General features: G+C 39.1%; 1 protein-coding gene across 5 annotated transcripts; it reads right to left on the bottom strand.

Annotated features, from left to right (window-relative positions):
- Positions 1 to 717: 717 nt before the first annotated feature.
- kiz (kizuna centrosomal protein) lies at positions 718 to 23,706 on the bottom strand. 5 transcript variants are annotated; one of them, XM_037241897.1, is made up of 17 exons: positions 23,553 to 23,706; positions 23,201 to 23,266; positions 22,676 to 22,838; positions 21,894 to 21,956; positions 20,286 to 20,703; positions 20,127 to 20,225; positions 19,829 to 20,006; positions 16,847 to 16,966; positions 16,281 to 16,445; positions 15,922 to 15,993; positions 15,379 to 15,523; positions 11,413 to 11,572; positions 10,944 to 11,006; positions 9,541 to 9,642; positions 8,310 to 8,379; positions 4,445 to 4,491; positions 718 to 1,003 (listed from the first exon to the last, which is right to left on the bottom strand). In XM_037241897.1, exons 1-17 carry the CDS (start codon positions 23,624 to 23,626, stop codon positions 900 to 902), a joined length of 2,109 nt encoding a protein of 702 aa, XP_037097792.1. In that variant the 5' UTR covers positions 23,627 to 23,706; the 3' UTR covers positions 718 to 899. The 5 variants fall into 5 exon arrangements, with proteins under 5 accessions (XP_037097792.1, XP_037097790.1, XP_037097794.1 ...); XM_037241895.1 differs by having other exon boundaries at positions 20,127 to 20,703; XM_037241899.1 differs by lacking the exon at positions 15,922 to 15,993 and having other exon boundaries at positions 20,127 to 20,703.
- Positions 23,707 to 25,894: the final 2,188 nt, after the last annotated feature.

Here is a 25,894-nt window from a genome sequence, read left to right as displayed (position 1 = left end):
TCATGTTTTATTATAATAATATTTACACTACTGTTCAAAAGTTTGGGGTCACCCAAACAATTTTGTGACCCCAAACTTTTGAACGGTAGTGTATATATATATATATATATATATATGTGGATGAATTGCAAATTCCAGTGTTCTTAGGAGAGAATAATCAAATGAAACAAAAAACTAACTTGAGTAATGAGAAATTTAAAATGCCAGACTATATATACATATATATGTGTATTGCAAATTCCAGTGCCCTTAGGAGAGAATAATAATCAAATGAAACAAAAAAACAAACAACTAACTTGAGTAATGTGTGAAATATAAAATGCCAGACTCGAGACATGAACACCAAATACAGTTGTCTATATACTTATTTAAGCATTTGCACAATTAAAGACAGCTGTAGTGAAGACACATTTGGACCATTCTCACACTTTGTACCCTGGGTGGGGGGGGTACAGCACGCAAGGACGGTGCACTTCAGATGGTTCACAGGTCGTGTGGCAGCGTGCCGAGAGGACATTGTGCTTTGTCATTTAACAGGTGACTCACATCACTACACTCGAGCATGCTGGAGGCAGAGCACTCGGAGATGCTTGCGGCATTCAAAATGCATAATTTTCAGCCCAGTGCAAACAAATCGCTTTAAAAGATCAGTTTAATCTATTTCGAGCTGCTATTATGAGCTGGGAGAGTTGTTCACATAAAGAGACTGAAGCAGGGTTAAGAGCAGAGTGTTGGGCAACTCTTCACATACAGCGTTTGAGTTGCCAACTTTATTATTTGTTTTTATGACAACAAACTTACGATGAAGAATGGTAAATTAGGAATCCTGGTGCAAACTAACATGTGGACAGGCTCTTTTATATAAATGTAGAACTTAATAACACATCACCGGGCGAGCTTCAGTCGTAGAAGTCATCTGTGTCGTCGTCATTCGTGTTCAAAGGTTGTGGACGCAAAGCTGCTTCGATGTCTGAGTTGCTGTCATCCGACTCCTCCCAGAACTCTACAATAGACAATAGAACGAAAAACATATTCCAAGACCGCTGGATGTTTAGCATTGTATGATGCTTAAAATCACATGCATACATTTGTTAATCCGCTAAATCGACACTTGACGAGCATTTGAATGCGCTCAGGGTAAAACTGACCTTGAAATACCGCAATAAAGATCTTATTGCGCTCTCTTTCATACATATTATTTGCGCTCCCTTTCATGGATTCTTGTATATTTATTTCCATACAATTGATCTTGAGTCGCTATGTTATGAATATACTATGTTCCATTGTACTGCAGAAAATTAGAAATTACTTATTTTAAGGCTGGTTTATGTTAAAGGCTGGGCACAGCCCATAATATGTTTTATTGACAGTCGAAAGTAACAAGCGAAAAAAACATCTATTTGCATTATGATGTCTGTGCCTCGCTGTTTAAAATGGGTAATTCAACTGCGGCAGTAATTCGCAATTATCGTAAATTTGACCCGAACCCGAATACGGACTGCATGTAAATTTACCTTATTTTCCGCACTATAAGGCGCACCGGATTATAAGGCGCACCTTCAATGAATGGCCCATTTTAAAACTGTCCATATATAACGCGCACCGGATTATAAGGCGCATAGAATAAATAACTCAACCTTGGTCAAACGTTAATGCAATCATAATATAGTAACACTTGAAATAGTGAAAACAATAACAATATATCAATAATTCAACGTTGCTCAAACGTTAATATCACACAACACACAAAATAAACACGTAAAGCTTACTTTAATAAATTAATCCTCATCCGCGAATCCATATTGGTCCATATATAAGGCGCACTGGTTTATAAGGCGCACTGACGGCTTTTGAGAAAATTTGAGGTTTTTAGGTGCGCCTTATAGTGCGGAAAATACGGTAGTCACAGTTATAAATTATTTGGCACAGGTTTTACAATGAATGCACTTCTTGACACAATCCACCAGGACTCTAACCCATGTCAGCATGTACCACTGCATGTCACATAATCCTGGTTTACATGAATCATTCTCTGACCAACTAGTTCAAGGCCTTTTGCCCAAGGTCAGTTGGGATAGGCTCCAGCAGCCCCGCGACCCTGAACATGATAAGCAGTGTAGAGAATGAATGGATGCCTGGAAGTCTCTGATAGAAATGAGCCTTGTATGAGGAAAGCTTTTGATAAAGCTCTTGTATTAGATCTCATGATATTGTCAGTATACCTAGATTTTTCAGAAACAAGGGCATGAAACAGCTAACATCCTAATGATGGCAATCTTGCACCATTGAAAAATCAGCAAAGCTCCAGAAGCAGGGAATGATTATTACAGGTGCTTTTATTTAATCAGAAATGTAAGCGATTACCTGAAATCAGACCAATAATGTTTCTGATTAGTGATTGTGGAAAAAAAACATTATGTACGTGTTTCTTTTCATAGGGATTTACTTTCAAGGTCTAATTCTGGCTTACAAATTCTCTAAAAGGGATTTAACTTCAAGGTCAATTTCTGACTCTAAAGTCCTCAAAAAGCATAGCTCCTTTGAGAGAAATTTCCAATTAAAGGGGTGGTGTTTATAATTTATTTTTTAATTTATTTAACCTTTATTTAACCAGGTCCTATTGAGTTACAATAACTCTTGTCACAGGGAGCCAAGACAGGCAGCAAGAGACATGACACAAAACAACCGTATTTTTCGGACTAAAAGTCGCTCCGGAATATAGGTCGCATTAGCCATAAAATGCACAATAACGTGAAAAAAAACATATACAAGTCGCTCCGGAGTATAAGTCGCATTTTGGGGGGAAATTTATTCGACAAAATCCAACACCAAGAACAGACATGAACGAGCAACAACAGGCTAAACGATAGGTATGCTAACGTGACATAAACACAAACGAAGAGCTGAGAACGGGCCTGACGTAAAATTCAGAGTTATTAAAAAGAACTATTACATAAATAACACGTTTATAAAACCATCTGTGTCACTCCAATTCATTAAATCCATCGATCGTCCTTTGTCAACAATGGGTGCGCGCCGCTGACGGCGCTTGCACTTCAAAATATTCCACAGGCCCATATAACGATATATAAATTAGATATCAAATAACTGTTACATAAGCAATAATATCAAACCATCTGTGCACTCTAAATCATTAAATCCATCGATCAAATTCCTCGTCCTTTGTCAACAACGCCGCGCGTGCGCCCTGACGTCAGCCTCGTCGTTATTCCACCGATCTAGTATATAACTATATTGTAGCGTTAACAAAGTACAAGGAAAGACGTGGGTTTGGTAAACGGCTCTTTATTTAGCAAAACAAACTTCCAGGCGTGTGGCGGCGTGGACTTCCAGCCACGGACGTGGAAGAGAGATCCATAGAATAGGACCGGGCGTGCGCAAAAGCCATCACCGAGCCCCATCCACCGTCCCCGGACAGCCACCCGGCCGAGCGCCGGCCCCCGACTTCTGTCCACGGAGGTGAAAGAGAGCTCCGTAGAGTAGGACCGGGCGTGCGTAAAAGCCATAACAGTTTTTCAAACCTTCTGTGTCACTCCAAATCCTTAAATCCTTCAAACTCTTCGTACTTCGTGTCACTTAGAAACAAAGCCGCTAATGATGCCGGTAGTACGTGGGGCCCTTCGTCATCTTCGTCATCCCGTGATCAATCTTTGTCCTTTTTGTAAATAACCGCCGCGCCACGCTGCTGACGTCACTTGAAATTCAAATTACAGTAATCCCTTGCTACATCGCGGTTCGTTTATCGCGGTTTCACTTTTTTTGTTGTTTTTTTTTTTGAAAAGTTTTGAAAAAATTCACATATAAGTCGCTCCTCATTATAAGTCGCCCCCCCCACCCAAACTATGAAAAAAAAACGCGATTTATAGTCCGAAAATTACGGTATATGGTGTATTTTGCTTCAAATAATCCATCCAAAGAAAAATAGAAAAAAACTAAAATTTAATATTGAATCATGAAAAGGGAATATTATGATGGTATTTCAATATAATGCAGTATTCTGATTATCAAAATTTTAGAACAATTTGCTAGTTTTTTTTGTGCCTGAAAGAGGTTTTAATAGTAGCTATGATGAATTTGAGGGAAAATTATAACAATACGATTTGTCTTATGCGCTAAGAACTGTGGCAGTTCATTATGTCACATCACTGATACAGGATTAAATCCATTGTGGGTAGTGTTTTAAACAAACAAACAAACAAACAAATGAATAAATAAATATATAAATAAATAAATATATAAATACACTTTGTTTAGTCTTTAAAAAAATGGGTTGGCCTCTGAGTTCAGCACTTTTGAGCACTCTAAAAGATGTGATCATTTTATATGCATTATGTATTCGACAAAAGTTTTCAAGTGAGCTAAAACTGCAGTAATGGTAGTTGTCTACTTCCACCTACTATGTGGTTTTGTATATGCTACTTACCTTTTGACTGCAGAGCAGAATAAATCTTTGGGTTCACCTTGTCTCTCCTATAAACAAAAAGACAGTTATCGCGTTGAACGGAACAAAGTATATTCCATATAAAATGATTACAATTCTTCACATTACAAATGGTAAACATGTCATATTTTTGTGAACCTCTTAAATTAAATCTGATCATCCACACTTGAATCACATCTGATTTTATTAAGAAGCCGTCGTGGTGATTGGTAGATGGAAAGTCTTAAAAAAAAAAAAAGAAAACTGTATCATCCCAATATTTCTGGACTGAACTATATGATCAAAGCTATCAACTGCTGTCAACTTGCATACTTTGTTTTAGATGACTGGCCAAATGCGCCTTGCGACGCTATGTGCTGTAATTCTACAAAAAAAATATAGCACCGACCTACAACCTCTCGGGCTCATTTGAGAACCTCCTAAAAATTGTGGAACTAATAGTATAACAAAAATAAGAAGGTTTGGCAAAAAAATAATGCTTAAAAAGCATTTAACACTGGCTTGCAAATACAGACTGAGCTGCTGAAAAATGCTTTTGTTTACCCGATTTTTTTTAAGCTCTTGCCACCCACACACAAATGTTAATAGCTCAACAGCACTTTTGCACAGCAGAGCTTGTCTAAAGGTAAAAGTAGACCCATCACCTCATCATTCCCATCAACTCCTACTCCCATCCCAGCTATGACCCCCGCACAAACAATGTTTAGGCTAAGCTTGGATGTACTCTAACGGGCCTGAATGGCAGCAGGATGTCACCCTTAGTGGGGGGCAAACAACAAGAGGCAACTGTGAGTGCTCCATGAGTGGGCACACTCTAACATGTGAGTGCTCTCTGCTGGCAATGAGTTTGTACTGCAACTGAGTGGAAGCGGCCGTGATCCCATCAGTCTTCTGAACAGTGGCAGTCCAGCGAGTACAGCCTATGATGCTGCTTGACTGACTGACAGTGTGACCAATGGTAAAATAGAATATTAAATAATAAAAAGGACATATCAAGAATACCTTACATTATTATGCACCTTCATAATCTAGATGAGATACAAAGATGAAAACTAAAATGTCCATAAGAGCAGAAGACAATTACTGGTATTAAAAATGTGCTATCTTTGTGATTCTATTGTGGGGTGCTTTATGTCAATCACACTTTTGAAATAAAATTAAAAGACTTCCATCATCACTTAGTGTTTGTCATCATTGGTTAAAAAAAATCATCCCTTAGATTAAACTGAAATTGGTACTCAAATAGTCTAATTAAACTCAACGTAAAGTCTCATTTTCAATTTGTAATCTTTTTTTCTTAAGTGCACATAATGTTGCGCCCAGATTTTGTTCTTCCTCCCTCTCGAGCTTCGGACCTCCCCTTCATTCTGTTCCTTTCTCTCGCCTCTCCTGTCCTTCCCTCCTCCCAGCGAGCCGTCAGAGATCGACACACATCGCCTATCCACGAGAGAAAGAGAGCGCTTCTGATTTTGACACTGAGTGATTTGAGGTCGAATGCTTGAGCACATCCTGTTGTCCACGGCAAAGCTGTAAACCACTAATTGTTGTGTCAAGGTTTTTGTCAAGCAGGCACTAGGCACAACAATAACACCGGCTGATGGTGAGAGGATCTTTTTCTTACGTGCGAGTGTGTGCGGCCGTGCTGCCGATTAAAAACAGAGGAATTTATATTTCAAAAAGGGTATTCCAAATTGCTAAAAAAAAAAAAATAAGGAAGGTGTGGTCTCTGAAATGTCCATGGGAGAAAGGAGCACAATGTTTCTTTGCACTAGAGGAAGCAGTGGCATGCACTTGCATACAAAAGGGAACAAGTGGTCTTTACATGGAGTGCAGCTGCTTATTAAGACTCACTCCTTCGTGCATTATTCCTTTCATCCCCACTCAACCACAAAGTGATTTTACTTCAGCATTCAAAAAGACAGCAAAAGATTTGTAATGAACAAATCCTTAATAAATGTTGCAGATCAGTTGCTTCCCTCACAGTTACAATACACACATTTTATAGAAAGACTATTCACCCACACGCCATAATAGTGAAATGAGCACACATAAATGTGTTAAGAGTATCTCTTTGCATCTTGTATAGACTGCATGTATTTAATCTGTAAAGCTTATTAAGGCTTCGGTCATTGCTATGCAAAGCAGCACCCAGTGCTTTTCTCTCGCTTTTCATCCAAGTGCAGTGTTTGGCCAATAGGACTGGCCCCCCGCCTCTCATTCTGCATTCATAACATGCAACATTTGCACAATGTATCTCTCAAAGGCCCTGAATAGAAGGCCTTAATACTCATGTAAACAACTGCAAACCAATTACTTAATGAATCAGGCCCACACATAATGAGAAGCTTCACAAAGAGTTATAAATGCAATTTTTCTTTTGCGCCAAAGCCTCTGCTCAAAACTACAATCCCCTTCTGCTGTAGTCTAAGCTTACCAGACAAATCATAATTATTGTCTAAGACAACACAGGAGGAGGACATTTTTGAAGCTTCATCTTCCTTTTCATGTCACTCATCAGCTCGCTGACAAAAATAAATAAATAAATAAAAGCAAATAATGACGAAGAGGGAGGGAGTTGGCAAAGAGAGAGAGAGAGAGAAAAAAAAATACTCAAGGATGGAGGAAGAGGGGCAAGGAGATGGAGAAAGGGCAAAGCGCGACAAAGTGAAACAGAGAGAAGCAGGGCAGAGCGTCCTGCAGTGTTATGCTTCTGCTTGAGTGCAGGGCTTGGAGACCACTTGTGGGTGCATTTAAGTGCAAGAAGTGACTGTAATAAATGGGCCGCTTAAATCTAACATCCAGGAGGTGATAAAAAAAAAAAAAAAAAACTTGAGACCACAAAGTGAATTTAAGGTGATTATCGGACATATTAGCATTGTTTCTAATTGAAGAGACTATGAGTGTTCAGTATGGTCAACTTGTGCACCCAATCACTGCTTTTTTCCGAAAATAAATTCTGAGAATTTGGTCTAATCACATATACTGTCCCTATTTTGGGCTTCCAATGTAAATGAATAAGATGGAGACTAGCAACATCTGAGAGGGTCTGAAATTGGCTCATGTTTATTAAATAGGGTGGGTCGGCGCACGGCGGTTGGCAGAGGCAGGCATCAGCAGCAATGAGGACCACAATAGAGTCAGGCCATTAGCCCTTCACTGGGCTAATAGGCAGACCGCAGCGCCTGCTTGCCAGGCCGGGGACGTACAGCCTTCAGCCCTTGGATCAACGTGCTGCCCAGTAATCACATGAAATCAGAGAAGATTATTCCTCATAACGTTTATGCAGCCATTACAGGAGCCCAAATGGGTTTTGTGGCGAAGAGGTGCTCCGAGGACCCGGTAGTCAATTGCAGATTTGATGAAGTTGTGTTGATATTCAAATGTAAGCACAACGCTGCTATCTTCCACAAGGCTGTTTATCATTAAACGTTCTTGAACCGGTCCACTCAGGGACGTGATTTGAGCAGCTTCAATGCATTTGATGGTGGAAAATGAAAAGACGCTTGTCTTTGTCAACACTTCTTTGAAAGTAGTTGCCCTTCATCCTTCTTCACATGATGCGTTTACATTCTCGCATCAAGCCTGGAGGCAGTGATATTATGACGCCAATTTAGCGTTGGGGTTGCTGTTTTGATTTTGAGTTGTGAAATGGGTTTTGAACCTTGTCAACAGAGTGAGGGGGGCTTAAGGGACCTTTTGTCTTTGTGAGCAAGTTAATGGTCGGTGCCCCTTGATCTTATGGAAATGAACAGGCAATTATTAGAGTGGCCATGCAAATGTACATCAACCACTTTGGTGTCTGGTGGCCCATTTCCTGTGGTCTGTTGAATAACAACAACGTTCTTACCGAGGATAAGGGTCTTGAGGTGAGGAGCGTTTGGCCCTCCCAAGGTCCACTTTAGGGCCACGATTTTTTCCTGAAAAGAGGCATCGAGAGCAGATAAAACAATATCATTTGGATATGCTCCATACTTGGAATTTTCATTTAGAAACTTTGAAATAAATCTGACAGAATCCATTGACAAGTTTTTTTGAGCGGTAGCGCAATAGAAATTTCTCAGGAATTGACACTGAAATATTATATGATATATTATATTATATCATATAAATTGTGCCATTGAGCATTACTGACCAGTAAAGTCTCGTTACGTCAAATAAATTAATTGCATATATTTTTCCCTTTTAACTTCAAGTGGGTAGAGGTTCATTTGGGTATTTTTTTTGAAAATTAATAAAACAAAAAAGTTACAAGGATTTTCAAGAAATAAAAAAATATGCGTCAAACTTCTAATTACCGTATTTTCCGGACTATAAGGCGCACCTAAAAACCTCAAATTTTCTTAAAAGCCGACAGTGCGCCTTATAGTCAGGTGCGCCTTATATATGGACCAAATTACATTTGGCCCGCGTCTAAATTTAAACTGGCCCGAAGTATTGTGTCATAAAATCAATCATAAGTGGCCTGCTGAAGACTATGAATCATGAATCAAAAAGACTATGGATCATTATATAGTGATTATAAAGTAATTTGTTGCGTCTGAAGTTGAAATAAAGATAAAATGGAGAATGATTTGATTTGGATTAAAAATCTGACACGATGCAACCTGGCCTGTTTACTGCAGTCACAAACACCAATATCACCCTTCTTATTCATACAACAATAACAACAATAAAACAAACTTAATACATCTAATAATAAATTCATTCAACTTTCATAAAATTGTTAATTTGTTATTATTTTAATCTTTAACTTTTAAACTTTACTGATCTATCTGACTGTTTTGTACTTATTAAAGTAAGCTTTACGTGTTTATTTTGTGTTGTGTGATATTAACATTATTGATATATTGTTATTGTTTTCACTATTTCAAGTTATTATATTGTGATTGCATTAATGATGCGCCTTATAGTCCGGTGCGCCTTATATATGGACAAAGTTTTAAAATGGGCCATTTATTGAAGGTGCGCCTTATAGTCCGGTGCGCCTTATAGTCCGGAACATACGGTAATTACGCTTACTTGTTTTGGCAAAAAAATTGAAGTATTGCTCATGAGAACAGGGTGTCCCCAGTTCTTACCTGATAGGTCATCCTCCTCTCCCTCTTCTTCCTCCTCCTCTTCAGAACTCACCAGGTCTTCTTGCATGGCTGATCGCTTAAGTAACTGATATGCTTTTGTCTCTGTTCAGACACACACACACAACATGCGCACGCAGACACACATATGCACACACACAACCAGTCAAATATTTGCTTAAAAGCCAGGTTTCCTACTTTCCGAGGTTTCTGTGTTTGATGAGTCAACATGCTTCAGTAGCTGAGTCTTAAAATCTCACTTAAAAACGTGGGTGAACACGCCAGCTTAACTGTTGATTCAAGGAGAAAAAAAAAAAAAGTAGCAATCTCAGTTTCTCCACATCACGGTAATTAATCAACAGACTTGTTTTTTCAGTAACCCCTGACCAGGGTAATTTCCCATTCGGAGAAATTAATAATTAAGATGTTGGCACGCAAAATACAAAATTCTACACACAGTCAAATGTAAATTGATTGTAATACCAAAAAATGAGAGCACAGTAAAGTAATTTGACCTATGACCTGTAGAATTAAAATGAAAACAAAAAACATCTTCTTTAGAGGAGACATTTTCAGGAAATAACTGAGCGAAAGTAGTTGCACAGGTGAACACTTATGTGGCTGACTTTAGAATTCACCTTTAAAAAGTTACACTTCAGTTTAGTATTTTTAGTAAATGTAGTCAGGCTCAGATGTTTTACTTCCAAAGATGAGGCTTCATAATTATTGTGACATTGACACCATTTGCATCTTTTTGGCTGTAAAGATCACCACAATCAATTTGAAATGGAACAAGATGTACTTTTAACTGCAGATCATCAGCTTTAACTTGGGTACTAAAAAAATAAAATTGTGATCTGCATAAAAAAAAAAAAAAAAAAAATCTCATTTACTATAGTTCCCGCCTTTTTTGGTTGTCCCTTTTGAACAAATGGACTCATTTTGCTGGCTACGCACCGTAGGGATTCTCACACATGAAAACACTCAGTGGGAAACCTGGTAACCAATGGTAGCATAAGCTCACTTCACATTTCAGAGCAGCAGAAGGACAGGCAAAGCATCTACTGCAGGATGCCCTCACAGCGAGTATTCAAGTTCAGCCGCTGTTAGAAGGATAATGAGAACCGATGACAGATCTCGTGTACGAACCACGAACACATTATTCCGGAATAATAAACGATCAATATTTTCAGCTTGCCTAAGAGTGGGGAGAAAACACGGCTAGCATTTTCTATGAGCTAATTAGCGCGAACTAGCCCCGCTCTTCAGGTGGGACTTTGACCCCTAGCTTCACCTTGATCATGCTGCCACTGCGTAAAAGGGCCTATTATTCATTGCAGTAGGAAGCAAACAAACCAGCACATAAGGAAAGTGTGAATGCTGGGACACAGGCGATGCCTTTTTACCTCTAATAGGAACACTTTCCACAGGGCTTTCGTCGTGGCTGTCCTCTTCAGCACTTTGTAGTTCTGTAAGGAATGGAAGTGCATAGAGAGATGCATTGGTAGGGGGAGAGAGAAAAAAAAAAAAAAAAAAAGTGTGGGGATGGAAATGGGGATGTAAGGTCTTTATTTAGCTCTGAATAGAATAAAGAGCTAGCGGCATGAAAACCACATAGGGAGGGAGTCGGCTCAATGGTGAAATCGATTTCTTTCACAAAAAGTAGAAAAAAAAATTTGTGCTCAGCAATGGTAATTTTCAGTATCGAGACGTGGTCAAATTTACCTTGATAATCTACATTGCAGTAAAATGACAGGTTTAGAGTAGCATACTTCATGATATGAAAAATTTTGTAATTTCATTTGATTGGGAAACAAAATGGTGTTTTTGTGTAAAACTGTAGATGTGCACTGAACTTGAATCACTTTTCCTGACCTTGGATCTGTTGCTTTAGGATCCCACTAGCAGACTTGACCTCTCCACCATGAGCTTGATGAGAAGGAGAGCCAGAAGAACAAGTAGAGTCACTCTCCTCATCTGCAGAGGGGCACTTCTCACTGGACCGGGAAAACTGTGAACTCAGTAGCACTTTGGCCTGCGAGCAGCACAAATTAAAACCAAACCATTAATTGTTCCCATTCAGGGAAGGAAGTGTTAGATTAAACTCAGACCGATAAGGTATTTTGTTTATTTGGGCCACAGTTGGCGTCTAATTAAAACCAAGAGAAAATTAGGACAATATCTCCCAGTCATTTAAAGTGGAAAATTATTTTGCACACTATTCTTTCCACTCGCCGTCTTTATCACATTTTTTTTTCTTCGCACCCTCTCTTTTCATCAATGAGATTAGTCAAACGCCGCGAAGAATGCAATCTTCCTGGTGTTAAAGTGCAACATGCATACTGTATCTCCCCTCTAGGCTGAGAGCATTGAGACAAACTGCTTTTCCTTCCTCTCCAGATCAGATTTTTATAATCTCTCCGGCATACAATTAAGAAGAGATGTCGCACATTGATTTCCTTCCTCTCCTTTCACCCTAATCCAGCCATCACCATCTCTTTTGGGATCAAAGACCTCATCATTTGCTACTTTTTAAATGTGCGCAGATGTGGCACAAGGATAAGAACAATGATCAAGATGATTCCAACCACGATAGTTTGCCACTTGGTAATTGATGCTATTGCACAATATAACTTGATTCATGTCCTTGATATGACACTTTTTTTTTTTTTAAACTCAGGTTTAGTTAAAAATGTACTGTGGGCTGAAGGGCTGTTGCGGACCCAAACATCAAATAGCACTAGAATTTTCAAAGAGCTTCTTTGAGTGTGTGCATGTGAGCTGCAGGCTCCCATTTCCCAGAGTGGTTGTTCTGTCTGCTAAGAAGAGAATGGAAAATTGTAGTTGCCCTCATTTGGAGAAAGTAAGCAGTTGTAAGAGACTACAGAGGAGCGGGCGAGAGCCCCCCCCCCCTCCAAAAAAAAGGAGGAATAAAGATGGAGGGAGTGGGTAAAGTGAGCGATAAAGCGGGAGGAACGCTTTTCACTGATGCACTGGGATACTATGACGATGGAAGTCTCTCTCTTAGGTTTGTTGGTTTCAAATTTTCAAGTGGCTCTATCTTTGCCTTTTCTCATTGTGTCCAAGACACTGAAATGACATCTTCATGCCACAAGGACTATAGTAATATTGTGTACACAACTCAACGAAAGAAATATATACAGTAGAGAAAACATTTCCACAGGACAAAGAAAAAGGTACATTTGGTGGTATATGTAAAATTAGAATTGCTGAAATCATTGCGTGGAAGGTGTTAGTCAATTAGTGGATAAAAAAATAAATGATGAAGAAAGCCATATTATGGAGACCTATCTAAAATCCTGTCCAATAATTGTCAGGTTGAATTTTTTTAAATTTCGGAAAAAAAAAAAAAAGACAGTCGCACCAAGTGAAAATTGAATAATAATAATAATAATAATAATACATTTTATTTAGAAGCACCTTTCAGGTCACTCAAGGTCACTTTACAAAGAGTTAAAAACAAATTCAAACAATAAAACAGTAAAAACAATAAAACAGTAAAAACAGCTGGAAAATTGAGTCTGCATGATTGATGGCATTAACATGAAAAAAAAAAAAGATTCTGCTATGAATCTGGACCAGCTGACTAATTCACTTTTGGGAAAGATACCAAATTAAGAGAGAAAAAATGAAATGAGTGCTTGTCAGATGAATATGCCACATGGAATGAAAGAAGACAAGCAGAGAGTGTAATTTGCCATTAGCACACGGGTCAGGGTTTCCCTTTTGTCTGGGTCAATGTGTGGAGCAATCTGATGAGGAGGCAGCCAGCCTTTGGCATCAAACACCAGACACAAAGAGGGCTCCCGTAGCACAGCACTAAACACACAAATAAATAGTGCAGGCACGCACACGCACACACACACACACACGCACATATATTTTGCGACATTGGACCACATTCTTTGTGTGGGCCACCACTTCTAAACACAGCCAGTGAAAGATCAATAGTCATTTTTTAAAGGGACCATCTCAGTAGAGTGATCAGCCTTGCATGACAGACTAAAAAAGTTCAACTACATTGCTAGCGATCATGTAATCGTGTTGTGCTCAACACTTTCAGTAATTTTCTAGAGAAACGGGAGATTTGACACCAGGGTCTTAAAGCATAGGTGTCAAACGCAAGGCCCGGGGGCCAGATACGGCCCCCCACATCATTTTATGTGGCCCACAAAGACAAATTTTGCATCAACTTTGTCATTACTAAAATTACAAATTGTCTTCACTTTTCCAAAAAAAGAGACATTGCTTGCAATTTTTATTAATATTTGTCTTTTTAAGACATTTGAAAAGTTTTTACTACCGTAATTTCCGGACTATAAGTCGCGTTTTTTTTCATAGTTTGGGTGGGGGGGCGACTTATACTCAGGAGCGACTTATGTTTTTTTTCACAAATTTTTACTTGATCATTAACACATCACTTACTTACAAGTATAGTTGACCACTTCACATGTTATTTTTAATATAGTTGATCACTTCACATGCTTTGATAGCTTTATCTTGAACATATTCAAAACATGAAAAATAGAGAAAAAAATCAAATAAAGTAATTAACACTTTAAAGCGCCATATCCTCTGGACATGTCCTCTGTCACCAGGATGACATAAAGGACGAGAAATTTGATCGATGGATTTAATGATTTGGAGGGACACAAATGGTTTGATAATATTGTTGTTTATGTGATAGTTATTTAAAATATAGTTTATATATCGTTGTATGGGCCTGTGGAATAATTTGAACTGCGGCGCAGCACACGGCATTGTTGACAAAGGACGATCGATGGATTTAATGAATTGGAGTGACACAGATGGTTTTATAAACGTGTTATTTATGTAATTTTTTTTTTTAAATAACAGAATGTTACGTCAGGCCCGTTCTCAGCTCCTCGTTTGTGTTCGTCACGTTAGCATACCGTATCGTTTAGCCTGTTGTTGCTCGTTCATGTCTGTTCTTGGTGTTGGATTTTGTCGAATAAATTGCCCCCCAAAATGAGACTTATACTCCGGAGCGACTTATATATGTTTTTTTTCACATTTTTGGGCATTTTATGGCTGGTGAGACTTATACTCCGGTGCGACTTATAGTCCGAAAATTACGGTAGTCTCTGATTTCAAAACTAGTTATTGAGTTTGTGTTGTTGCCTATACTGTATATAAAAAACATTGACAATCAAAAACTATGACTCTGATGCAGCCCGTGACAAAAATGAGTTTGAGTCTTAAAGGGTCTGTATCATGCCATTTTAAGCTTTCAACACTTAATTATAGGCATATATGATGATAAATGACCTTTGGCACAATCGTGTTCTAATTTGTACAATATTTGCAATATGTATAAAAATGACAAACACATTTTGTAGATTTCCCCAATAGCATAAATGCATACTACCTGCCACATTTCATTCATTCCTATGCAGCCCCCCCCCCTTTCATTTTTTACATGACTGAAACAGCACAACAGAATATTTCTCCAATCAGAAAATTGGATTGCATTCATCGAACATCACCTGCAATACACAAATGTGTTGCCTTGTGTACGGGCAAAAACACACTTTCCTGAGTTTAGAATGTCAAGGAGGACATCTTCTGAAACTTATACTGAACATTCCTTCAGACTAACAGGGCTAGTATTTTCTTTGTGAGGACCAGTCAAAATGTCCTCACAAGTCAAAAACCATCCTCAGAGCAAAGCTTATTTTTCAGGGGTTGATCCAGAGAAATACAAAAATGCATGCCTGCATATTTATGCACAAACACACACGCACGCAATTGAAGTGTCTCACGTGTGTGCACTACTCATGTGTGTGACTCCAACGCTACCTGGTGGAGGTATGTTGCATGACGCTCGATCAGCAACGGCGCAAACAGCTCGACCAAGCGCTCAGTACTATGGACACGGCTCTCCTTGAGCAGAAGGGCGTGCTTGAACCAGCGATCCCACAGCCGAGCGGCGCCAGGAGGGAGGCTGTGTGTGAGTGCGGGGGTTGGTCAGACATTTGACAGATATAAATTATATCACATTTTTCAAGTTGTACTCCATTCAAACACATTAAATGTCCAGCCAGTAAACGATGAACCGCAACACATGACAGGTCCATAGTTTAAATAGAGAATTAAATTAGTGTAATAGTAAATAAAATAGTCAAAAAGCTATTGTTACTGTGGAGGACGACGGTTTTCTTTCGATTGGAAATATAGCAGATGTCTGAGCAAAATCAATAGGGTAGAGGAGCAGAGCGTGGATTTGGCTCAGTATATAACTACCCATTATCCAAAGGACTGCAAGTCGTAGATAGGGCATTTTAATTTACTCATGACATTCACCCGTGCTGCGTTACAGCAGGAAGAGACACCAAAAATGACCTTTCCATTTGTGGAGGTAGAATGTATTGAATGGCGGTGTCGGCTGAAATTGTGACTCTCCTCCCCAGTCGTCTTAAAAAAGCAGGCATCACTTCAGATACACTCCTATTTGGCGAATGGAGTTTTTTTTTTTTTTTCCCATACACTCTAAAATCAAATTGAATCTTTACATACTATATTCATTCCTGCCCTTTAAAAGGTCCTCAAAGGTTTTTGAGAAACATGTCAAGGTTTTTGAGAAACATGACTCATAGAAATTAGGATTAACACCACAATAGCAAATATCTTTTTACAATCCAAATTATAAATCGGGGTCAACATTAGAAAAAAAATATTCATGGTGGTTGCAGCACCCTCACCTGACTGCCATATGCTCAGTTCTGGATTGGTGTGCACTCACAAGCTCCTGTGGGAGCAGACAGCCCTTCTCTGTTCTCAATGACAACCTCTGGAGCTCATGAAGCACCACTGCGCCACATGCTTCAAGGTCCTCCTCATGCAAGCCCGCTTCACTGTCACAAAGACTGTCCAATAGAGAGCAGACAAGCCATTGGCGGGGATGTGCATGGAGTAAATCCGACAGCTGTTAACACCGCTCTCATACACACAGACGGACGCACGCGCCATGCTTTGCGCCGTAAACCGAAGGCTGTGAGACAAGACGGCCACTTGATGATTGGAAATGGGGATATCAGCACAAAGTGGGAGAAGTAATTGGCTGTACTGGTGTTAACAGTCATAATAAAAATGACTTTGATATGCTTCATAACTTTAAGAAAAATTGGTAGACTGCAAATCATTTGTCTAGTTACAAACTGAACTATATTTTGGAGCCCTAATAAGCAAGTCCTTAATGTGTCTCATGGTTCTTGCACATGCGCCATGTTTTCATTGTGGACACAGTGGGGAAAGGGAAGACGTTTACCTGATAATTCGATTAAGTGGTCTTTCATCAAGTGAAAAATTCCCATAGACTCTTGTCTGTTCACCATGGAGTCGCCCTTCAATATAGTCTAGAAGTTTAAAGAGTCCTTCAAGGGAAAGTCTGAAAAGAAATTGGAGGTGTCAAAGGTGTCTATAATAATAATAAAGGTAATTTTATACCCCAATAACGTTATACCCCAATAACGATATAGTATATCCCCATAAATTATATGAAATAACGGTAGTTCTGGGATCTTTCTATTTCTAAAATACATATTTTATATGCAGTACACATTCGAGAATGACAAAAAAAATACATATGCAAATAAAATCAAACACTGATATCTAGTGCCAAATAAACACCACTAAAATATCTGATGGAATAACCACTTTTCAAGGAATGCAGTAAAAGTGTAAAGAATTAAAACAACAAAGTGATGAGCAAAATCGAATGATCGATGAATTATGGAGGGAAATTATATTTTTGCAAAATCTGGTGCAAGCATCTCTTAATGTTTTTTTGATGTTGCTTAATGGATGCACTATGGAAAAAAAAAATAATTCCATGATATGATGTAAAATGTCACAAAACTTTAGATCAGGGGCAATTTGAAAGATGGATGTTTGGATATTGGAAATCCAACTCTTTTTGAGAACCGAGCTCTGGGTGGCCCTCTTTAAATTCTCCCAGCAACCCCAAGCTGAGAGATTCTCAGGCCCTCAGTGAAAAAATGGGCCAAAAGGATTTACAACCATCTGCAACAGGTTCTGAGTTAGGCAGGGTGACTTACAATTTTGCACATTATTTCCCAGCAACATTCTGATTAATCTGGCATCTTCAAATATATATGCCATTCTCTTATATGCAATCTGCCTGTTATACCGTAATTTTCGGACTATAAGTCGCACCGGAGTATAAGTCGCACCAGCCATAAAATGCCCAAAAAAGTGAAAAAAAAAACATATATATGTATATAAGTCGCTCCTGAGTATAAGTCGCCCCCCCACCCAAACTATGAAAAAAAAACGCGACTTATAGTCCGAAAATTACGGTAAATCCTATTTATCTTATCATAAGCCTTAAAATAGTCATCGTACTCTACTCCACTTTGTCGGTGTTCTTTAGAACGAGACCTTTAGAGAGTTAGAAAATGAATGAGAATTTTTTTTTCCTGCCCTTGCAAAAACCCTCGCTCTTATTGTATTGTTAACAGCTTTACCGTCAAGGTCTTCAACCTTGCTTTCATGCCGCTGTTTACTACTGTCGTGACATTATCAGCGGCGTATTGTTAGCTTGGAGGAAGGGGGTCAGGTTCTCTGCTACAATATTGCTCTACAGTGTACAGTGCACATTTTCAAGTGAGATAGGCCTAACCACTAGAGTGATTGGTGTCAGGGAGGAATATGGCAACGTATAAAAATACACCACAAGTACTGGTTCCATCAGAATATAGTTTCTAGGTCTGTGTAAAAATCTGTATAATTAAACAATGGATTCAATGTTCCCAATAAAATAAACCAGAAGAAATTAAAACAATGTCTCAGATGAGCAGTGGAGCAAAAGCATCATGCAGAAAGTAGACGAACAGATTATGCTTCTTGAAGAAACCTGGCGGATATTTCAGGCATACGCCCTCACTCACCCTGACCATGTAAGGAGAAAAAATATAATGGGATAATCTAATGAATTGCCCTGGCTTGTTTTTCCCCGACTGCCGGTTGAATGGAGGGAGCGATATAAACTCTAACCTCGGAGAACAAGAAAGAAAAGAGGGAGAGGATGGAGACTGGATGCTCTCGGAGCTTTACATCAAAGCCTTTGCTTTTCTCCTCATACACACAAGCCCTCAGTGTTAACAATGAAAGCTGCGGCCCCCACCGTTGTCACCCCTGCACAGGCGAACTGTGGCGCCTATTGAGGTTACGCTATAAACAGTACCGCAGACCACACAGAAACTACAAATAATATTCGACACTTTCCAAAAGGAAAATAACAGCTTTTTTTTTTTTTTGTTCAAAATGCAGCAATATGGAAAAGGGAGAAAACTAAACAAAGCTCCCTAGCAGCATGAAAAGGGGAAAAAAATACTTTTTAAGGTACAAGATGCTGTATAAATAAATAATCGGTATATCACAAGAATAAATGCTACTTTTGTTTTCTTTACTTTGCTTCTGAATGTTGTTAACGGTTTGTAGGTGTTGTGTCTTTGGACCTGCCTAACTGCAGGGGAGTGGCTAGACACATTGCGTACTGTTGATTGGTCAAAAAAAGAACATTCACTTCCATGTGACAATGTGAATGCTGTAATTGGAAGAATACACGACAGTCTTGTCTTCTCATAAAAAAATATTTTCCCATATAATTGATTCGGTGGGGATTATTCAGTTTTACACTGTTAAGATGTCCCATTACCGTTATCACGACCAGGCCGAATTCAAGTCAGAAGGTTTATTCTTCCGAACGGTACGTCGACGAGTAAAAGTGGACTTTATTCACATCCGAACCCATCCAAAATGATCCTTCACAGCTAGAGGCCATCATCACACTAAGGATTTGTGGCTGTAAGTGCTGGCCACATACCAACCCTCCAGAACACTCTGTGGTGCCACAAATTTCCTCCTCCACTGGGGAGTTCCTGAGGTCTCTCAAGCAGAAAATTGCTCTGTTAGGGCATTATCATGGATTACGCCAATATGGTTGGCGGCAGGTCCTGAGCTCTCTCTGTAAGATGCGTCACTGCCACCGCTGTTGCTGAGCTACACAGTGCATGGCTGCCTATCTAACCATGACTCCCACAATCCTCTTTGACAGCCTTGGAAGAAATTGTGTGCTCCTATTATCAACAGCCCCACTGTAATAAGCAGAGAGAACAGCTTCTTGTTTTATTTTTGGCTGCTAAACTATAAATAACACTGAACTATGCCAGAATACGAGGGAAATATTTAATTTTGAAAAAAGGCCGTAAGATTAAATGCTACGTACAAGTGAGGTGTGTCCTTGACGGTTGAGACGGGACTATGGCAACTTCCACCAGAGTCAGGATTCCTTGCCTCAGCCTCATCATCCTCCGACTCAGATTGTGACAGGGAAATGCTCAGATCACTCGCAGTGCTCTCCGACAACTGCACATCAGAGCTGGAGTTGAAACTGTCACACCTGCCTATATGGACACACACAAAAAAAAAAAGTTCAATTTCAAATCTTCATAATGCAAAAATAAATGCAAGCTTCAGCAGGAAATCCACAAAAGTACACATAGTAGAAAAGCGCATTTTCAAACCTGAGATATCTTCAGATTTTCTTGCAGAGGATGTTCCGGGCATCACATGGCTAACACCTTCCCCTGAATTTTCCATTAAGGGTGTCTGAAGAGCAATCTCTGTGGAGTTAACGTGTTCAGCAGGAGGATTCTGCAGCCCTATAGGGTCATTGTTGCTACCTGGAGATGGATTCCTCTCAGGACTCTTCAAGGTCACCTGAGGTTCAAGTTCATCTTCATTAGCAATAGGTGCAGTTTGAGAAAACCGGAGCGCCTTTTTTCTGGGTTTTTCCCGGCCGTCGGAAGAATTGTCTGGAGCTGAACCGTCATCTGATGAATATGCTCGGCTGGTGTCGGCGTCCTCTCTGACAACTGAGAAGTCCTTCAAAGGGCCACTTGGTAGTCCTTTGCAGGAGTACATGCTACGATTGGGCGAACTGTCCAATGTTTTGTGTGAGAGTACACTTGTGATCCCAGTTGCATGGTTGGCCCCTTTGGGGGTTTGGCGGCCAACTGACATGACCGTAGGGGCATTTGTAAAATCCTCTGCTATGTAAGAGAGAGAGCTATCCTTGTAATCGCCTTGTACAGATTTCAGCTGCAAATACAAAATTGTATTAATCCACACTGTGTGTAAATGTAATTTTTTTTCAAGATAAAACAGCAAATTAACTTCATTTTTTAACTCAACCAAGTCCACTGTGAGAGTTTTTCATCTCAAGTAGGCTAAATATCCACTTTATAATTTGAATGAGAGTGGCGTGTTTGGGTCAAGGTCAGAATTCTCTCAACTACATCTCTCAAAAGAATGTCTCAGGATCAATGTTTTAACTTTTAATCACATAAGAAATCCTTTCCACAAGTTTTGATTCATGTCAATGTCACTAAGGGGGGGGGAAGTGAAGGAGGCCAAAAGCCTCCCTCTATATACAATAACAAAAAAACCATAGCTTCTGTTTCTTTTCTGATAAGCGTCTTAAATACCAAACAGTTAGCTGCTTAATAACATTCACTGTAAACCATGCAGCCCACCCAGCAGATCCACAAAGTAAGTATAAAAAAAGAGGGAAAGTTAATTTCTTGGCTGAGTGATTCCATCGGTAGCTGCAGGGCAAAGTAGAAAGTGACTCACTAAAGTAGCAATTGATTCTTCTATCAATCTGCAGCACGCGTGTGCTCTTCCAAGGAAAGTATTAAATATGAAAATCATATCCCGTTATCATCTGTCTCCAGCTTTCAGCCCGGTAAGCTTCCCTTAATGAATGCTGCAGCCTGAGGGACATGCACACTGCCAGCCAATGGCTTGTATGCATAATGGAGGAATGGTACCATTTTGCTCATTACAATATCGACAGACCGAGGGGGGGTGGGGCTAAGGGAGGGGGGGTACACAGTTACAAGTGACTGCTCTAGACAGCATGCTCCAAGTTATTATGCGATGTCTTAGACATTTCATCTAAAAGAGCTTTAACTGCTTTAAGTGAAAGCCGCTATGGGCTTGAACTATACTGCCTGTACTGATGCACTGGCTAGGATTAGACACCTGTGATACTACATACACCAAGTTTAAATGTGGCAGATTTAACAAAGCTTTATAAACCTAAACACACACAAAGCGGCTTGATAGAAGGGAGAATTAGAAGACCAGGAAAACAAAAACATTGCAAAATAATATTTGTGCACAATGAACAAGAGGTAAGTGGCATAGCCAATGGACATGTTATGTTCTTTCTTTATGCTGATATTCTATTAAAGACAAAATACAATATGCTGCAAAATTAATTATACCTTTGAATTCCTTGTTGATTTCATTTCTTCCACAAATCTGGAAATTTTATCTGAAAATTCAGCCTGTAACAGAGATTTAAACAAACAGAGCAATAGGAGCAATTTTAAAATTCACAAAATCAATTCGTCAGATTTAACACTTTCAGTCAAAACAATAAAAGATGGATTTGAGAAACTAATCTGCTAAAACAAAACAAAGTGCATTCCGCATAACAAATGTGGTGCTTATAAAACATCAAGTGGAAATAAACCAACTGCTTGAGGGGAGAGAAGGACTAAACCTCTGGAGCACTTCACAGTCTCTATATTGGCCAATTAACTCTGTGAGTCATAATTAGCCAATTTTGTTAATTTGATATTAAATTGTCAAGCACTGTTGTTGAGTTTTAAGCGATAATCTGACTGGCTCATTGTTTCCGCCCCCGCTCATTCATTTGGTTGTTGTGATAAATTGCACATTTTGAGTGTTTACTATCACATTGTTGCAAATAATAATGCACATTTTACGACTCCCTGTTAAAATGACATGAAGGATATTATTGTCAGTGAAACTGCTTTAATGTTGATAAATATGACAAAAGGGAAAAAGTGGCATCTTTAAAAATACTTTGAGATACAAGATACGAGTTTTTGCATAATTTTTTTTTTAAAAGGCCATTTTTTAATACAAATCATTAAAAACACCAAATGTCAAAGAGCATTAAAAACATTACAAGGTAATTTAAATGTGGAACATTTTTATTATTCAATATTGACGAAAATGTGTGAATGTGTGTGATTACCTTTTGTTGTTGCAAAGCTAAAAGGTTAGGACTGTATTGTTGCATGCTAATTTGAAGGCACTCCACATCTCTCAAAAGCTCAAGGTTTCTCATTTTCGCTTGTGCCTCCCTGACACAGATTTGCTTGAGATAACCGTGCAGTTTGGAACCTTTTATCTGAGAGCTGAAGGCACAGGAGAGCTATTATACCAAAGAAATGATTATCAAGGATTCTTGTCAAAAATAAGAGCAAGGCTTAAAATGAAAGGGGGGGAAAAAAAAGGTTAAGCACAAGTTGTTCTAAATTCAAATGTTATTTTCAACCAAGCTTTATAGTTGTGACCTGGTGTCTTATTATTCATGAGAATCACTTTGCTATGATAGTAGTTTACTCTTAACAACACATGCACTATTGAAAATACATTTCACACATACATTTTCAAATAATACAGATTAAAAAGAATCCTGAAAATATTGTCTACCCCCCCCCCCCCTCCCCTCCCCTCCCCAAGGGAGAAAAATAAATTAAACCACATTTTATCTTACGTCGTTCGTTTATAAGGTCTGGCAACACCAAAAAGCTCCTTTTCCAACTGCAGCCTCTGTTTCTCTCTGCAAGTAAACACACGCGCGCGCACACAACGCAAGCACACGCACGTACGAACACACAAACGCACACACACGTGTAAAATAATAGTGCTTACCATAGATCTGTCTAACCTCAACTGCTATGCAAAAGGCGAGATTGCAATTCTGCAAATCCCCAAATGTACATGTTCTATAATTCGATGCATACTCGAGCATGCACGAAGCTATTTTAGCAGCTAGCTACCTAGCTAAATAGCCACTTTGGCAGAAGCAAAACAGGTGATGTCGTAAAAAGCATATTCCGCCTTACCTTTGATGGATGCTTTGTTGAATGGAGGTTATGCGCTCCAAATATTTGTCGTCCACGCCAGCTCTGATGGCCATTTTCACTTGCTTTGCCACTGAGGCAGTGCCCCGACTAGCAAGATGCGTGACGTTTTTTATTTACGACGGTTGCCATGAGCACCATTACCCAGAAGCCCTTTGTAGTAAATAAGAAGATCACGTGAGACGAGCGAGTTTGAGGATTGGCTGAGTGACAAAACGTCTTTAGAAACAAATAAGAAACAAACATTTTGCAATCAACACAACAAATCACCAGTTCTCAATTATGTTGTAACAGAAATCTTTTTTTTTTATTGGAAAAAAGCAATGTTTGACCAAATTTATTTGTTGAGCATGTGGTAATAATGGCATTTAATAAATGGTCTTTCACTTCTTCTGTTTCACCTACAAGGTAATCAAAGCTCTTAACACTGACTTCTTATTCACCTCCTGATGACAGCAACAGGTGAAACTGAATTCAGTTTCTTTCTAGTGAACACTTCACCATGATCACAAGGGCCAGAGATTGAATAAATAAGAAATAAGGAAATGAGAGTAAAAAAAAAAAAACATTCTAAGCTATACGAGATTTTCTTGAGGGAAATTTCCTCAGTAAATTTCAAAGTCTAGAACATAGGTATCAAACTCAAGGCCCGGGGGCCAGATGCGGCCCGCCATATCATTTTATGTGGCCCGCGAAGACAGATTTTGCATCAACTTTGTGTCATTACTAAAACTACAAATTGTCTTCACATTTAAAAAAAAAATAGAGCTACTACTTGCAATTCGTCTTTTTAAAATATTTGAACAGTTTTTACTAGTCTCTGATTTCAAAATTAGTTCTTCATCACTTTGTTTCGTAGCCTATATAGAAGACGTTGATAACAATAATGGCCCTCCAAGGGAAACTATGACTACGATGCGGCCCGTGACAAAAATGTGTTTGACACCCCTGGTCTAGAACATGGTGAGAGGGCCAATGTTGGTGCCAGAGCGGGATGACCGTTCAAAAGATCAGTCAAGAAATGTTGTAGTGTCAGGTTGTTCAGACAGATATTATTAAAATCAATACCAAGTCATTATCAATATTGGATCAATACCAGTGCTCAGTTTCAATTCTGCTTCTGCATTCGTGAAACAGGCGACAGCCAAGTTACTTGCCGCTTTTGTCTCAGTCCTGGGCAGACACAATTTGCCCCACCTCCCCATGTTTTTCCATGATTAGGGGGAATGACGTGCAAGGGAGTTTATACATTTTTTGTTGTTAAGTACCACATGGCGTCAACATCATTTAGCATACTGACTGGTCGAAATACCAACCATCAAAGTCCAGTGTTTATTTGATAAGCTTCCCTTTCCATCAGATATAGATGTTTTAGTAGCTTGCATTGTTGCAGAATCATCAGATCATTTCATCTTACTTTATCAAAGTTCACCATTGACAGCTGTCCCAATGTTGCATTTTAAACGCAGCTGTGTCATTTATTTTCTCATTCCTGCGATTCAGAATCTGACAGCTCCTCCAAATGCAAACCCTAAACAAGCAAATTCACCAATTTTGGTTCAATCAAAATTACTCTATAGCTGTTAAATTGGGCAGTTTTGTTGTCCTTTTCTAATGCTAATCCACCAGATTCAGTGTCCTTCTCAGAGGCTATTTGTTGAGAAATGAAACCCCTTGTTCGCCTCCTGCATGTATAATTGATATTGTCGCAGGGCTTTTTGTTTGTGTTGTCGAGAGGTGGAAGGCAGCTCTTTGGAGGCCATGAAGAAAATTGGACTTGTAGCATCGCTGTTCCAGATGAGCTCACTGGTGCTTAATACCTTTGCTGGATATTCATATGGCTATCAGTAGACTATAAGCAGCATTTACTCTATAATTCAGGGGTGTCAAACTAATTTTTGGGGCGGGCCGCATTGTAGTCATAGTTTCTTTCGGAGGGCCATTATGACTGTCAACCCAAATAAATGTATGTGAAGACAAAGTGAGGACAATTTGCAATTCTAGTAATGACACACGAATGTGATGCACAATTTGTCTTCGCGGTCCACATAAAATGATTTCACGGGCCCTATCTGGCACCCGGGCCTTGAGTTTGACGGCTGTGCTCTATATCCATCAGCAAGTAAGACATTCAATTAATTTTTTACACTATACTTCATAAATAGATGAGTATATTTAATTAAAAATGCTAAGGACCATGCTATGCACTTTTTTCCCATAAGTGACCCAACTCTGTGTCAGAATCTTTAGCTGCCTGTTTTTTAGCTCACTGTTTTATAGAAATAATCAATTTATTAAAAATGATTATTTAGGAGCTGATAATC

Source organism: Syngnathus acus, chromosome 22, assembly GCF_901709675.1.
Source record: "Syngnathus acus chromosome 22, fSynAcu1.2, whole genome shotgun sequence".
In the NCBI taxonomy this organism is placed as follows: domain Eukaryota; kingdom Metazoa; phylum Chordata; class Actinopteri; order Syngnathiformes; family Syngnathidae; genus Syngnathus; species Syngnathus acus.
The sequence above is the reverse complement of the archived record's forward strand: the minus strand, read 5'-3'. Positions and strand labels throughout refer to the sequence as shown.

What these genes read in the sequence shown, in the direction of transcription:
- kiz (XM_037241895.1), bottom strand. Translation starts at nt 23,626, where the DNA reads ATGGCCATCAGAGCTGGCGTGGACGACAAATATTTGGAGCGCATAACC. An exon ending in AATCAACAAGGAATTCAAAG is followed by an intron (nt 20,704 to 21,893) that starts GTATAATTAATT and finishes TTGTATTTGCAG; the next exon opens with CTGAAATCTGTACAAGGCGA. An exon ending in ACTGAGCATATGGCAGTCAG is followed by an intron (nt 15,994 to 16,280) that starts GTGAGGGTGCTG and finishes TGCTTTTTTAAG; the next exon opens with ACGACTGGGGAGGAGAGTCA.